The sequence below is a fragment of the Tinamus guttatus genome, unplaced genomic scaffold, assembly GCF_059628265.1.
Source record: "Tinamus guttatus ecotype Peru unplaced genomic scaffold, ASM5962826v1 Tinamus_guttatus_pri_ptg000125l, whole genome shotgun sequence".
Taxonomy (NCBI): Eukaryota; Metazoa; Chordata; class Aves; order Tinamiformes; family Tinamidae; genus Tinamus; species Tinamus guttatus.
In genome coordinates this window covers 2,757,038-2,770,982 of record NW_028288659.1, presented here as the reverse complement: position 1 = coordinate 2,770,982, position 13,945 = coordinate 2,757,038, and the positions used below count along the sequence as shown (strand labels likewise).

The following is a 13,945-nucleotide window of genomic DNA, read 5'->3' as shown; positions in this document are numbered from 1 at the left end:
TCTGACAAATAAAGGGAATACTAATTAGTTGCTTAATTTAACAGATCGAGAAGACACAAGGACTATGAAAAGAATGTCTTACAGGAAAGATTTCAAGAACAATATACGTGTGGGTTAGAAAAGGAGGTTGCAAGAAGACCTAATTATGGTTGACAAATACCTGAGGGGCCTTTTTTTTTAACCAGAAGCAGGTAGAAATCTGTTCAAAATATGCAATAAGGACAAAGCCCAAAGGCATTATCCGAGATTGAACGAAGGGTAGCTCAGATCTGCTCCCCGACATGGATTTTCGCTCAGAGGATCATCACCACACGGAATAGATGACCTAGCCGGGGCTCCTGGCCGCTCATGAATTTTATTCCGGGGTAGGTGGGTGCCTGTTTGGGCTACAGCTGGCCCTTCCTCCCGAAGAGCAGGGCACGGGGAAGAGCACCCCGAATCGCCTCCTGCCACGGCCGCGACGCGCCCCGGCTCCGCGGCCCTGGAGTGCCACCTTCTGGGGAGGCCACCCCGGCCGCCCACGTCCACCTCCCACCCGGGCCGGGGACTCGAACAGCCGAGCGAAACCCCTGGCTTCATGTCACCGCCTGGCCGGTCACCAGCTCTGCCCAGGAAAGAGCCCTCCGCGCGCCAAGATCGCAGGCAGGGAAATTTAACTAGACGGTTAAGCCCTGTTTGAGGCTCCAGCTTGCAGCACCGAGGGCCGCGTTGACTCATTCTGTTCCCTCCCTTGAGAGGGCTGCAAACCATAATTTTGCAAACTGATTTTCCATTTTATATTATGAGAGGAAATTTTCAAAATATTACAAGGGAACACATTAAAGATGCCCATCTAGGATTACACCAGGTCCCCTATGTGCATTAAATGTGATGTAGTTAGTTTTGAAAGCTTTCTCTGGTGCTTGCTGGGTTTTTTAGATTTTCTAAATAAGCATATGCTCTATGGTAGCAATGAATAATTGATTGTTGTCAGAATATATTCCATTATGGAGGGAAAATAAACAGCAAAAAGTACCTCAGCATCAAGAAATAACACTCTTAGTTCCACTTTCCCTGAGGATCATGAGACTGCCATGAAAACGTAGAAGTCTCACAGTTTTAACACCCTAAAGAGTCAGGAAATTCTTATTTTAGGGAAAATACTTTTTTTTAATGGACTAAGCCACCTCCAGAAGTGTAAAACAAGGATATTACAAACCCAGCTAAATTAGCAGAAAAAAAAATCAACGAGGCTTTTTCAAACAAAATTCATTTTCCTTCCCATCATCCCCTCCGTTTAACTAATGGAGGAAAGGAAAGGAAAAATGCGATTACTATTTTGGCGTACTCGCTGTAGAGGCTCCCCAGCACGAGGCTGCTCAGGTAGCCCCATCAGCGGTTCCCGGAGCTGCCATGTGCAGAAGGCAGCGGCAGGCAGAGGCCTAGCCATGCTGCTCACGTTTCAGGAAAGAGACATATTTCCTTTTCTTGCAGTAGTACCTGGAACATCCACCCTGCTGCCAGTGGCGGAGAGGGATGCAAGAGCAAGACGCCGACTCCCTGAACAGATCCTGCCTGCGCCCGCGTGAAGGGCAGGCGAGCAGCAGGGCCCCGCGCTTGCCTTCCGCTCATCTTCCCAACCTCTTCGAGCCGAGACCCTGCGCTTGCTTTAATTACTGCCTTGCCCGTTGCCATTGGTTCGCCCTCATCTCCCGGCCACCAGGTTTTCGTGACTCCTGAGCAGTTTAACCTTCGCCGCGCTCTCTGTTTGCGCGCAATAAAAATAGAGCGCAAACAAACGGGCAGGCGGGCGCTGCCGGGGAACCGAACTCTCCGCCATCTGGGCTGCTCCGCCGGGCGCCCTCTCACCTGGCCGCCCTGAGGAGCCGCATCGGGGGAGGGATGCGAAGCGGCTCCGCCAATTGCATAACCCCGCAGGCCGATACGGCGCCGAGGGCCGCGGGTTGACACAGCTGGGGCGGGGGGGTGACCGCTGCCCCCCGCGCCTCCCCACACTGGTCAGGGCTGCCGTGATGCTGCCCGGGAGGGGGCAGCTCGGGGGGTGCTCCGGGCGCCCTGGCACCGACCCCGGGCGCTTCGTCGGGCAGCGGGCGGCCCAGTGAAGCCGGGCGGCGGCGGCGCCGGCTCCGACCGCGGGAGGGGGGAGAAGTTGGACACATGCGGGGTGCGGGGGAGGTCAGTTAAGACCCCCCCTCAGCAGCCGCAGCTCCCGCCTCGCCAGGGAAGGCGATGGCTCTGGCCGCTCTGCACGGCGCTGTGTGCGGGGCGGGGAGGGGGCAGCCCGCAGGTACCCGGGTTAAAATAACCCGGGGAGCACGGAGCTGGGCGGGGGGGGCGGGGAGGGGAAGACTGCTGGAGTTTGGGCGAACAAAGTTTTACTCCCGGGCAGGGCGGGAGCGCTCGGCGAGCCCGGGAGCCGGCGCGGGGGCTGCCCCGCGGCCGCCTCGCTTGGATGTTGGCGCGGGCGCCCCCCGCGCTCCGCACCCGCCGCCTCGGCGTGGGGACGGTCCCCCCTCGCCTCGGCGGCAGCAGCGCGGGGCCGGGCCGGGCCGGGCAGCTCCGCCGCGGCGCTCCCGGCGGGAGGTGCCCCCATCCCGCCGCCCCGCGCTGCGCAGCCCCGGACACCGCTGGTCGCCCGCGCACAGCGACCAGAGCAACTTTTGGCTGCCCAGGGCGTCGTAGGAGGCGCGCAGCCCCCCGGGGGGTGCGGAGGGTCTCGGCGGGGCTCGCCCCCCTGCCCGTGTCTGCGCCCTCCGCCCCGGGGAGCGCGGGCGCCGGCGCGGCGGGGAGGCAGCCTCGAGGCGAAGCCCGCGCTTACCTTGGTGGTTTTCTTCGGGGATGTACATCCTCTTGTTTTCATTGACCATTTAAAACGAGTCCAGGCTAATCCCTCCGCAAATCGGCTTGGTGAAACGCAAGGAAGCAGCGAGCCGCAGAATCTCCTCTTTTATTATTACCTGATTCCCATTATTGCATCGAACACCAAAAACTGCTCCTTTCCACTACTGCCTCCTTTAGTGAGATTGCAATGCATCCTCAGTACATCCGGGCCCCTTCCAAGAATTTAGCACAGCACCTCTGGCTGTTAAACCATGAAAAAAAAAAAAAAAAAAAAAAAAAAAAAAAAACGGGAGGGGGAAACGAGAGAGGGAAGAAAAAAAAAAGGAAGAAAGGAAAAGCATCCAGGACAAACCTCTGAGGGTTAAATGTCTTTTTAAAATCCACCAACTACAAGAGTGAGAAAAGGAGGAAGAAAAAAAAAAGAGAGAGAGAGAGAGCGAGATGTTCAAAGGCTGCTGCTCCTCCTCTTCAAAGCCATTCTGCGCGCGTTGTGCTGGCAGGCAGCTCTTTCTGCAGAGGAAGAGCGAGCGCAGTCCCAGCCCCTCACTCCCTCCCTCCCTCCCATCCCTCCCTGCCTCCCTCCCTCCCTCCCTGCGCGCCCGCTCCCTCCCCGCCCGCAGCCTCCCCGCCGGCCCCGGCCCTGCCTCCGCGCTGCCCCGCGCACACGCGCGCTGGCCGCTCCCAGATGTTCCGCGCGGGCAGCGCCGGCCGCGCAGCCCCCCGCGCCGCCCCGCGCGCGCTGCCGTCACGGCCGCCCCGCGGCCTTGCCCCAGACGTGACGTCACGGAGGCAACGCGGGGCCGCCGGGCGCCTCGCGAGCGGCCGCGGGGGCTGCGCGGGGGCTGCGCGGGGGCTGCGCGGGGAGAGCCCGGCTCGAGCCCGGCTCGGCGGCCCCGCGCGGGGCTGCGCAGCCCTCGCCGGCGGCACGCGGGGGTTCCGCCGCCTTCCCGCGCCCCCGCCCCGCCTGCCTTCGGGATGCTGCTGCTCGGCCCGCCGCAAGCGGAGCCTCCGCAGGGCGCAGGAATGGCTCCTCGGAAGGGAAAGGCAGCGCAGCGCGTGCGGAGTGGGGCTGCGCTCGCAGCGCTGCCGTGGTAAACAGGGGGTGCCGCGTTCGGAAATACCCCCTCGCAACCCTGCGCTGGAGCAGCCCGCGGGACACTGCGTCCCGTGTGCAGGGCCGCAGGGGCGAATGCTCCGCGTAACACGGTGCCCATTTAGCATCGCGTGTGCGCAACACGATCTATGGAGGCTCATGGATAGTGGTGCTGCCTTTCCTAACATTGCTTTTTTCCACCTAACCACGTTTCCAGAGTATTCAAATATTTTAAAGTTGGCTGCATCATCTCTGAAGCAGTTACTTTCGAAAGAATTTAGTGCCTTCTCTACCAATGGATTTCAATGGGATTTCTCAAATATCTGTCTCTTTTCGAGGCTTTTCGTCCCACCTCTTTAAAGCAGCTGTCTCTCAAGTGAAGTTCAGAACTGTAGCAGACAACAGCAACACCTTGAAGATTTTTCGGGAAAAAAAAGGCAAGAAAATACACTTGGAACTACAAGAGGAATTGCAATAGATGTAAAGCACTTACTTACTTAGTAAACCTGGACGCAGGCAAGGCACCAGCCCTAAGAGAGGTTGCTTTGGTTTCTAACCACCCCGAAGACCACAAGTTCTGCTTTAGATGCTATCCAAGAGGTAGTTCTCCAACAACAACATCCTGACACTGAGAGGTGCAGCCTCATTTCTGCCTCAGGAGGAAGCAATTAAACGACTCTGGTCTCTAGTGCTGGGTTTTTCTCTCATAGTGTCACATGCAGTTATCCTGTTTAACTTTGGAGATTGAGCAAGATCATAACCAGAGGTGGAACAGCAATATGCCACCTTTCATTTTCGATTCCAGTTGTCTCTTGTAAAAATAAGCAAGCCAACAAGCAAACAAACACAAAAGGAACTGCTCTTCTCTTCATCATTGTAGAAAGACTTAACAGCAAAGTATCCACCTTCCTACATTTGTTTATAAACAAGCATTTTATTTTTCTCCTTGTGAACACAAACTCTTACCATTTTGGATTGTGCTAATTGGCTAATTCCTTTTTTTTTCCCCAAGGCGTGAGTCAACCAAGAGTTGCCTGATGCACCCTCGCATGGACGTAACCTCTTAGGATGGGATGCAGTGCACGCTGATCGCTCTCGTGCAGAAACCACCCACCACTGGGGCACCTGCACACATTTCTCTTGCTCTTCTTTTGCCTTACTTCCCTAACTAGCTAAGGATTCATATACTATGTCACTTAAATAGTTAGCATCCCCATAGCTTGCTTTATGCCAGCTCACACACATACACAGCTGCATACACAAGCTGTCCCCTCCACCTACAAATCTTTTCTCTTTTCCTTATTCCTCTTTCTCTCTACCAAGCTCCCACTGTGGGACACAATTTGAGCCAATTACCAAAAAACAAATACAGAAGAAAAATAGATCAAGAAACAAGAATATTAGCTGGCATTGAATTCTTTAGCATAAACAAAATTGCACTATGAGTTTTCTTTATTCAGCATTGCTGGTGCAAATACTTTTCTATACAGAGAAGAGGAAAGAAACACTGCAGCGTGAGGCTGGAGATACCTGCTAACGAAGGACAGTCAGGTGACACAGGAGACAGCATCTTGCTTTCTCTTAAAACATTTGGGCTGTCAAAGTACACTAAGAAAATGTAGTCCAGGAAAACAGGTCTCGTAAAAGAAAGGCTGCATTTGAAGTAAAGGAGCTTGTAAGATTTTTCTTAATACTGTGATTGCCTAAATTCGCATTTAATAATAGATCTCTCAGCAGAGCACCCGAGGTGTTACCCTCCTCAGAAAAGGAGAAAACACAGTTTCTCTAAAGTACATTGGCTTTCTGTTTGCCCTTGAGGTGGTGAAGAGAGGGTTTCATTGGTGATCCAGAGCAGGCCGCTCTGAGCCGTTTGATGGGGTAAGTTCTGGGCCAGCCCCCCACAGCCAGAGGGAATCAGAGACTCTTTTTGAATGTCCGACAACCATCTGTTGGTCTGAAAAACCTTTAGGCCTTCTGAAGGGCAACACATTTTGCTTTCTTCAAACTGATTTAGATGACTACACACGCAGCCCAAAGATGGGGTTACAGGTGAGCAAAAGATGGTAAAGGATTTATTTTTTTTCAATATAAAAACAATTAGAAAGTTTATTGTCCCTTTCCGATGGGGTAGCCGGTGGCTTTAAAAGAAAAGTGTAATGATGGGGTCTCAGACTGAATTCCTCCGTAATCAGACACTTTCCTTAACAGACAGCTACCGACCAGACAAATGATTCAACGTACGCTCGGCCTCAGGCCAGCTCTGATTGATAGTCTTGCTGCTCCTCAGAGGAAAGCCAGGAGGGGCAGCACGGCCTGTGACTGCTCTGCACGCAACAGTGATGAGGGCCGTGTGAGGCACCAAGACCGAAATTTCTGGAAAATGGTTATTTAGAGTGACCAAATGTCAAAGACGACTTGCAGAGGGCGTAATTCAAACAGGCAGCCGCGCGGCCTGCGCATCGGGGAGGCCTTCGCTCCGCGCGCAGCGTGGTTTGCCCTCCCCGCCACGGCGGCTCTTCAACACCCCGTTATCGGAAACAGGAGGAGTCAGCTGTGGAGGAGAAGGTTCCCTTCATTCATAAAGGAAGAGCTACCATAGTGCTCGTTTTTAAAGATGGGGCTAGGAAGTACTAGGATGAGAATGGACAGTTCTCATATACAGTAACTGTTGTGCACTCAACTATTTTTATAGTTCATAAGATTATTAGAAATGCTCTTTTAAGCAGTCTCACTACTTTTTACACGGTCATTGGGCCTATTACATAAGTTACCTAGCTCTATAATCTGTTCTGTAGATTATATTCACACTTCCTTGGCAGCTATGTCCTTCACTATCAAGTAAGAAGGTAAATTATTCAAAAAGAAAAGAAATGTTATTTATCCCCCAAAACAGTATTTCAGCTCACAATACAAACGTGATTCCTTTTAGGGCCAGCTCAGAGAAGAAGTGCCAGAGCTCTTTCTTTGTTACTTTCCTTAAAGTGCGTTTTTTTCCACAGATTTAAGTTTTTGCACCTCCACCAACTAACAGAGGAAGCTTCCCATAAGAATCAGCACCTTGTTGCACAGAAAAATATGGGATTTTTTTGTCACTGACTTAAATAAATGGGATCTAAACACTGCAATTTGTGTGTGAAGAATTTGGCCTTTCCTTTTTTCAAAGCATTTAAATAATTGTTTTCTGTCTTGTGTTCATTTCCTTTAAAATAGAGAGTCCAAACCCGAATACAATAGTTTGATTAGTCCTGAGACATTAAAATAATCATTATGCATGAATAACATAATACTTTTAACACCCTTTGTTGATCCATATACAGTATATTGAAACGCTGTTTTTCTTTTCTAATGTTCCATGAATAAAATGGATTTATCTTAAATAATCATGACAGCAAACTCTCATATATCAGGGCTGGTCTGTTTATAACTGTTCTCAAACCTATTTGTGGTTTCTCTGAACTTTGTATCACCTAAAGATATAAATACCGTCCTCTCCACTTTACCTTTCCAGATGTTATTGAGAAAAAAATGCCACCAAAATAACCCTTTTCATATCTATTAACAAATATGGATTTCTAAAACATGCTCTTTATTTGACATATGTTGTTTCAGCTTTGTATTTTAATTGGAATGAAAGTAATTGATAGTCCTGTCCAAAGCCATTGAAAGTGTGGTCAAGAGACTGCAGACCTTTCAGACCTACCAGTTAGCTCTAACACAGGGGACTGTCTGCAGAAAAAAAGAGACCTGGGATGGCAGGAAAAAGTAGGGCTGATGACCAGGATTTCTAGGTGCTTTCATTTCTTAAAATCCATAATAATGATAAATGCAAACAAAACTTATATGAATTATAAAATCAGAAGCCTAGTTTTGCAAAGAAGTCATCTTTCACACCGACGTTAGCAGGAGTTGTTGCTTGGCTTTGAGATTTCAATCATTAGCTTTAAGTCATTAGCTTGTATATTTAAATGTCAACACACAATTCTGAAAAGATTGAAGGAAAATGATGGGATTTATCAGGATATTTGTGGAGTCTCCTAACGGATATTATGACCCATTTGGGGAAACAACAGAAACTGTTAGAGAGAAACTGTAAGGAGAAGAGAGGAAGGATGAAGTCACTGACAGCTGGATAGGAACATGGTTAATAATTAGAATCAGCTGGCATTAGACATAGGAGAGAAATAAGTAGACGAAAATGAGAGCTGTAAAGCAGGTTTTGATTTTCTGGAATACAAAAGGCTTTAGAAGATAAGCTGAATATCTGAAAATATGATTTTATTTAAATTTCCCTAGCTCAGGTTAGGTTTCAGCCATAACCTGTACAGATGATTTCAGTGGGTGGTGACAGTGGTGATTTATTTTAATTGTAACTGTAGAAATGTGAGGGCTGGCTATTTCTTAATGTAAATAGGTGGCAAGTTGCGTAAGGATGACTATGTAGCATTGTATGAGTTCACGCATCAGTTTGAAGTATAGTAGGAAAAAAGCACTTAAACAGCACAGACTGAAACAGCACAAGAGACACTTACCCTAACAAAAGCAAAACACAGATGCACTTATCAGGCTTGAGGAGGACTAATGCCCATCCTCAGGACCCTGTAAAGCAAGAATCTGGATGCCGACTTCCACACGGCCCCCTGCCCACAGCACTCAGTGCTCCGGGGAAGGTCCAACACCTTTTCAGAATTTCAGTATAGAAGTAGTCTCTGTTCCTCGTGTCTGTTCCTCAAAAGTGAGGAAGGTCAATTGGTGACTGTGCCATGAAAACTTAAAGACCTGAACTTAGTGAAAGAACACTGAACTCTCTCTATTTTAGAGAAGAGATAATTGGGTCACTTTAGATGGGGGTATGCACTGATACAAGAACATTTAAACACAGCAAATCTACTGCAAATCTATCTACTGCAAATAACGAAACATGGGGAAAATGAAGAAAAATATTCACCATTAACAATAGTCTCCCTTCACTTGAAGAAATGATCTAATAATACCTACAAGGAAATTTTTGATGAAAAATGAGCTTTCATCCAATGAGCCTACAGTTGATGAAGAAACAGCACCATACAAACTACTGAGTGTATCTTAGATGGTTCCCACTGAGGGAGGGAAGGTGGGAAGACAGGAAGGGAAGAGGAGTTGGAAGAGGAGATAAGGAAGAGGGAAAGGCAAGGCAAGGCAAGGTTATTACCATTGTGAACTTCTAACATAGCTCTACAAAATCCTCAGGAATATGCAGTCTGTATCTTATTTGTAACTAAGAAATACCACAAATAAATTGATATTTATGGCAAGCATGAGGAAGGACTTTCTTTTACGGGATGGACTCTACAAAGACTAAATTTGCACAAGCTGTTCAGGAATATTTTACAGTGACTAGAAGGATTAAAGAATGTTGGCGTTATGAAACCTCAGTGGGTCTAATTAGTAAACAATGAAAACTACACAAAGTCAAAATAAGAAAGCAATACAGAAAAATATATTTAGCCAGTACAAGCAATTCCAAATATGCAAGTCATAAACTGAGCTCAGAAAAGAAAAGCACAAAGGAAATGGAAGGGATGGGAGACATAACACAGTTCCCTCATTCTCTTTTCATGTTCCACAGTGAGATTCAAGACTTCTATATCTGCTTTGTCACTGTACAAAATTACTAACGGAAATTCACAAAAGCCAACGCTCAAGAAGTCTGTCAAATTGTACACAATCCACAAGAATCATTAATTGGTAATGAGCTAAATTGGTCCAAAAGTACATGGTCATATGTATTAGCTGCACTGAAGATAATTAGATTAACTCATTAATATAGTCGGTTACTCTGATCTTGACCTTACAGCCAGCGTTAAGGATTTCACTTTGCCCAAGGTGTCTTTTTATGCTAGAGGACTAAATTTGCTTAGTAAGTGAATCAGGTCATAATGGAAACGTTTTTCTTTTTTTTTTTTTTTTTTTTTTTTTCCAAAGTGAAGAAAATCACAACTCACTCAGCCCACAGCCTCGGTTTCAACTGCAGCACTTTCAACTTAGGGAATTTTATATGCTCCCCAACTCGCAGTTCTCCCACTGCCTCCTGCTAAAAGAACTGGTAATTGCTTTTAGCTGACTAATGATCTTCTGGTGAATTCAAATGGCCACTAACTATGGAAGACATCTTCCATATTAAGCAATGTCAGATTTCAACTCCAAATTCCAGATATGGATGGTCAAGCACAATAGTTAATCCAGCCTTACATCTCTGCACTACCTAAACCTGCATTCAGACAATCTAAAGCTATTCTTTGCAAGCCCTCCTTTAAAACAAAATTAGTTCCAACTAATTGCCCAAAATAGCTCTTTCTTTATTTCCATAAAAATCATCATCAAAACACCACAAGTGAATGTTACAGAGTCCCTAATTGGATTGGTTAAATCATCAGCTTTAAAACTGTACATTTCATTATGCTTCCATCTTGACTAATGGTTCTCCCAGGACATCCGAAAGCTCATTTACTGGGACTTTATTAACGTGTTACAGAAGTTCTGAAGTGCGAAACAAAGTGTTATTTTGCTGGAGAGATATTAAAGGCATCCTGGAAAGGTTCTTAAATACTGTATTAATTAAATCCTCCCCAACCGCATGCATTTGGGCTAGCACGCAATAGTTACTCAAATGGCTTTTAATTTAGAAGTGGCTGCGTGACTATCACTGTTTGTAAACTCCACGGCTGCGGCAGGATATTCCAGATATTTGCAGCAATATGTAATGGGTGGTCTCCTGAATAGAAGCCCTCCGATGCCTCCTTAACTGCACTGGAATGTTAATGGAACAGAGGCAGTAAAATAGGTGACGGGACCAGCCGCAAACTATTGAGTTGACAGCATTAATTCGCAGGGGTGATGCTAAAGTTTAGGTAGGTTTTGAAACAACACAGTGTAAAAGATGTTTGCTATGCTTGCCATTTCCTTAAAAAAAAAATTTGTGGCTTTAGCGAGCGGGAAGAACGTTACACTCTTACTTAACCTATCCCTCCAGCATGCAATCAGAACAGTTTATTTATATCACCCCTTTCACTTCTTCCCATCTTCGCTAGAACAAGCAAAGGGAAACAAAAAACAACTCTGCTTGAAAATCTCTACTCACTAATCCCACAGGTTCTGAAGGAAATATTTATATTTCCTTGACAAAAATAGCTTGGAGTACAGTTATTTTGTAATGCCATCAGATGTGCACACTAGTTAGTTTGTAAGAGTTGCCTCCCAAGAAATGCATGAGACCACAAAAGACCAAGGTAAGCTCCTAATATGCATAAAAGAAACATCACAAAAAGTAGGCCTTCCAGGTTAGGTTTAATACATTCTTCAATTTAGGGTAAACCAGAGAAAGTTGGAGGAAGGAAACCTTTTGTTGGAACTTAATGTATTAATGGAGTTTATACAAAAATACTTATTATATATACTTGTTATTTGTTATATATACTTGTTAACTCCTCACCAACTACTCAAGACTAAACTATTCTGCAAAATAACACCGGTAACAAAATAAATAAATCTGAGAATAGGCTACATCAGGGCTAAGGCTGGTTGAGCTATTATTCATAACTTACTCTTTTTTGTAGCATCATGGATTTTTTTAGCCTTTATTTAATTTCCCCTTTTACACTATGTGAAGAAAATCTAGTCAATTTTAATGGATATTAAAAGACACTGTACATATAATGCCAATTATATTTACAGCAAGCATATGTAATTGTACAATCTCATTCTGTGTCTTTACCATCCAGTTCCCCTACCTTTCTGCATTGTTGTCTCAAATCAGAATAAGCAGGATTTACATTTTACATTTTTGTAAAAAAATCAGGTCCTGATACTGATGAAGATTTTGGGGTATTACACCAATAAAAGGATAAAATACAATAACGTTTATCGTAGTACTCATACAATTGGAGGGAAAAAAAAGAGAGAATAAATGCCTGGTCCAATGTTACACAAGAAAATAAGATTGAAGATGTCGTGTTTTTCACTTTGTTCTCGGATTGCCTCCTTTTCAAATGCGCTTTTTTTATCTCATTTACTTGTGTTTTTTACAAGACATTTTGAAGTCTTCTTACTTCAGAAGGAGACTGGACCAGTGGAATGAGGATGAATATTTCAGACCTGACTCTTGTACAACCAAATCTCTAAAGATTTCCTATCCAATTCCTAAGTTTCTACTTCTAGACTTCAAAGCCAGGCTCTTTACTCAGGCACCCAGGAGGCACAAATGCCAATGGTCATAAACTGAAACCGGGATGTTCCATCTGAGGTACAGGAAACACTTCTCACCCTGAGGACAGCCAGCCACTAGACTAGGTTGCTCAGAGAGGCTGTGAGACCTCCATCCTTGGAGGTTTCCAAAATGAACTGGCCCAAGCACTAGGTAACCCGCTCCCTGATTTGGGAGGGTGGAGAAGGTCCTTTCCAACAAGGCCTCTTCGGATTCTAATACTACCTGGGTAAAAATGCCATGTTTTCTAAGACTTCCTAAACGTTGGTGTTTCTTTTATTGCAGTCAGTGTAAAATGTCTATTGATACACTGTGATTCTGAAATAAGACCAAGTGAAACAGAAAATCGTTCATTCACTTCCACCAGCACCATTATTTTTTAGTCTGGAGGGTTCTTCTTTTGCATGAAAAGAACAAGAGGCTCAACATCTTAGTGGGTTCCACCTATGTCATCACTGCGCACACAACTTTGTCCTTCTGTTACTAGACTGAATGCCGCTGGACAGAAACAGATTTTTTTTTTCCTTTTTCAGTCTCATAGGAGTCTCTGCCTGCTACAATTACTGCATCATCTGCTGCCATCTCCCACAGAAACACAGGAGGAAGGAAGGAAGGAAGGAAGATGGAGACACTGACACATGGACCTTCTACTGGTCACTGCTGCCTGTCCATCCAAAGGGAGAAGCGTGGCCTTTGAGTTCCAGGCTGGCCGAGCTTGTGAACATAGACAACGAATGATAAATAGGAGGGGACTGCTTGGTCCCTCTGATTCTGTTTCTCCTCCAGGTGAGCGTGCAGTGCTTATGGCAATCGCTGCCATGAACAACAGGGGCTGCTGGTTTTCCCTGCAGCCCGAGGAAGGGGCACTTACCAGCACAAGCACCACAGGGCAGCTTGTGCAGAATAGAGCAGAACAAATCCACAGGACGCGGGATGCAAGAAGAATACCTGATTTAAGAAGCCACGTGACCGCTGCTCTAACATGAATAGGCACAGACTGGTGCCCAAGGGACTGGCTGACAGATTGCACATTTGGAACATCTGTATTGAGCTGCATGTTACTGTACTGCTGCTTTGCAGCCTCTACTTGTATCTACAAGTGAAAGACATCAATTAATTTAAGAAGGAAGAAGCTAGGGAAGAAATTCTGTTCTTAAATAAAATCAGTTGATAGAAAAAAATACCACTCCTTATATCCCTTATAAGGACACACTGCATGGCCCAGTGACCCAAAGATATACCAGTAAGATCATCCTGATCACAACCAGAAATGATTCTTTATCTACACATACATAAATCTTCCCTTTTTTTTTTGTGCTACCCTAGTATATCAGATAGATAGCTTCAGTTTACCAGAAATAGCTCTACAGAAATAGATCTATAACCATGTACAAACAATTTTTTCTTCTGTGCTCCTCCAGTTTTTAAAAATCATTTTAAAATCATAGGGCTATTTTTAAACTAGATTTCTGCAGCTTAACCGGCCTAATGTATCAAAACAATGTAGTCATCAGCAGAGTTACAAAGACAGCAGATTGAGCACACTATCAAAGAATGGCAGATGGTAATATTGCCAAAACGGAGGGGTGCTGGTGGTCAAAATCATCCGCCGAAAGCTACACCACACCTGAACTTTCATATGGAAAGAGCACATGAATTAAACATGTCAAGTGAATCTATTTTGTTAATATTTAGTGGAGAATAACAGAGTCTACGCATGATCCCCAGTACAGAAAATCCATTGCTTTTCAAGGGAATCAAACACGCGCACA

General features: G+C 45.9%; 1 protein-coding gene across 1 annotated transcript in view; it reads right to left on the bottom strand.

Moving 5' to 3' along the window:
• Window positions 1-3,354, bottom strand: part of CACNA1C (calcium voltage-gated channel subunit alpha1 C) — a 427,407-nt gene extending 424,053 nt beyond the window's left edge. Inside the window, exon 1 of the mRNA XM_088521659.1 lies at window positions 2,819-3,354. Coding sequence (XP_088377785.1) covers window positions 2,819-2,867 — 49 coding nt within the window. The 5' untranslated portion in view covers window positions 2,868-3,354. The remainder of the gene's footprint in view (window positions 1-2,818) is intronic.
• Window positions 3,355-13,945: the final 10,591 nt, after the last annotated feature.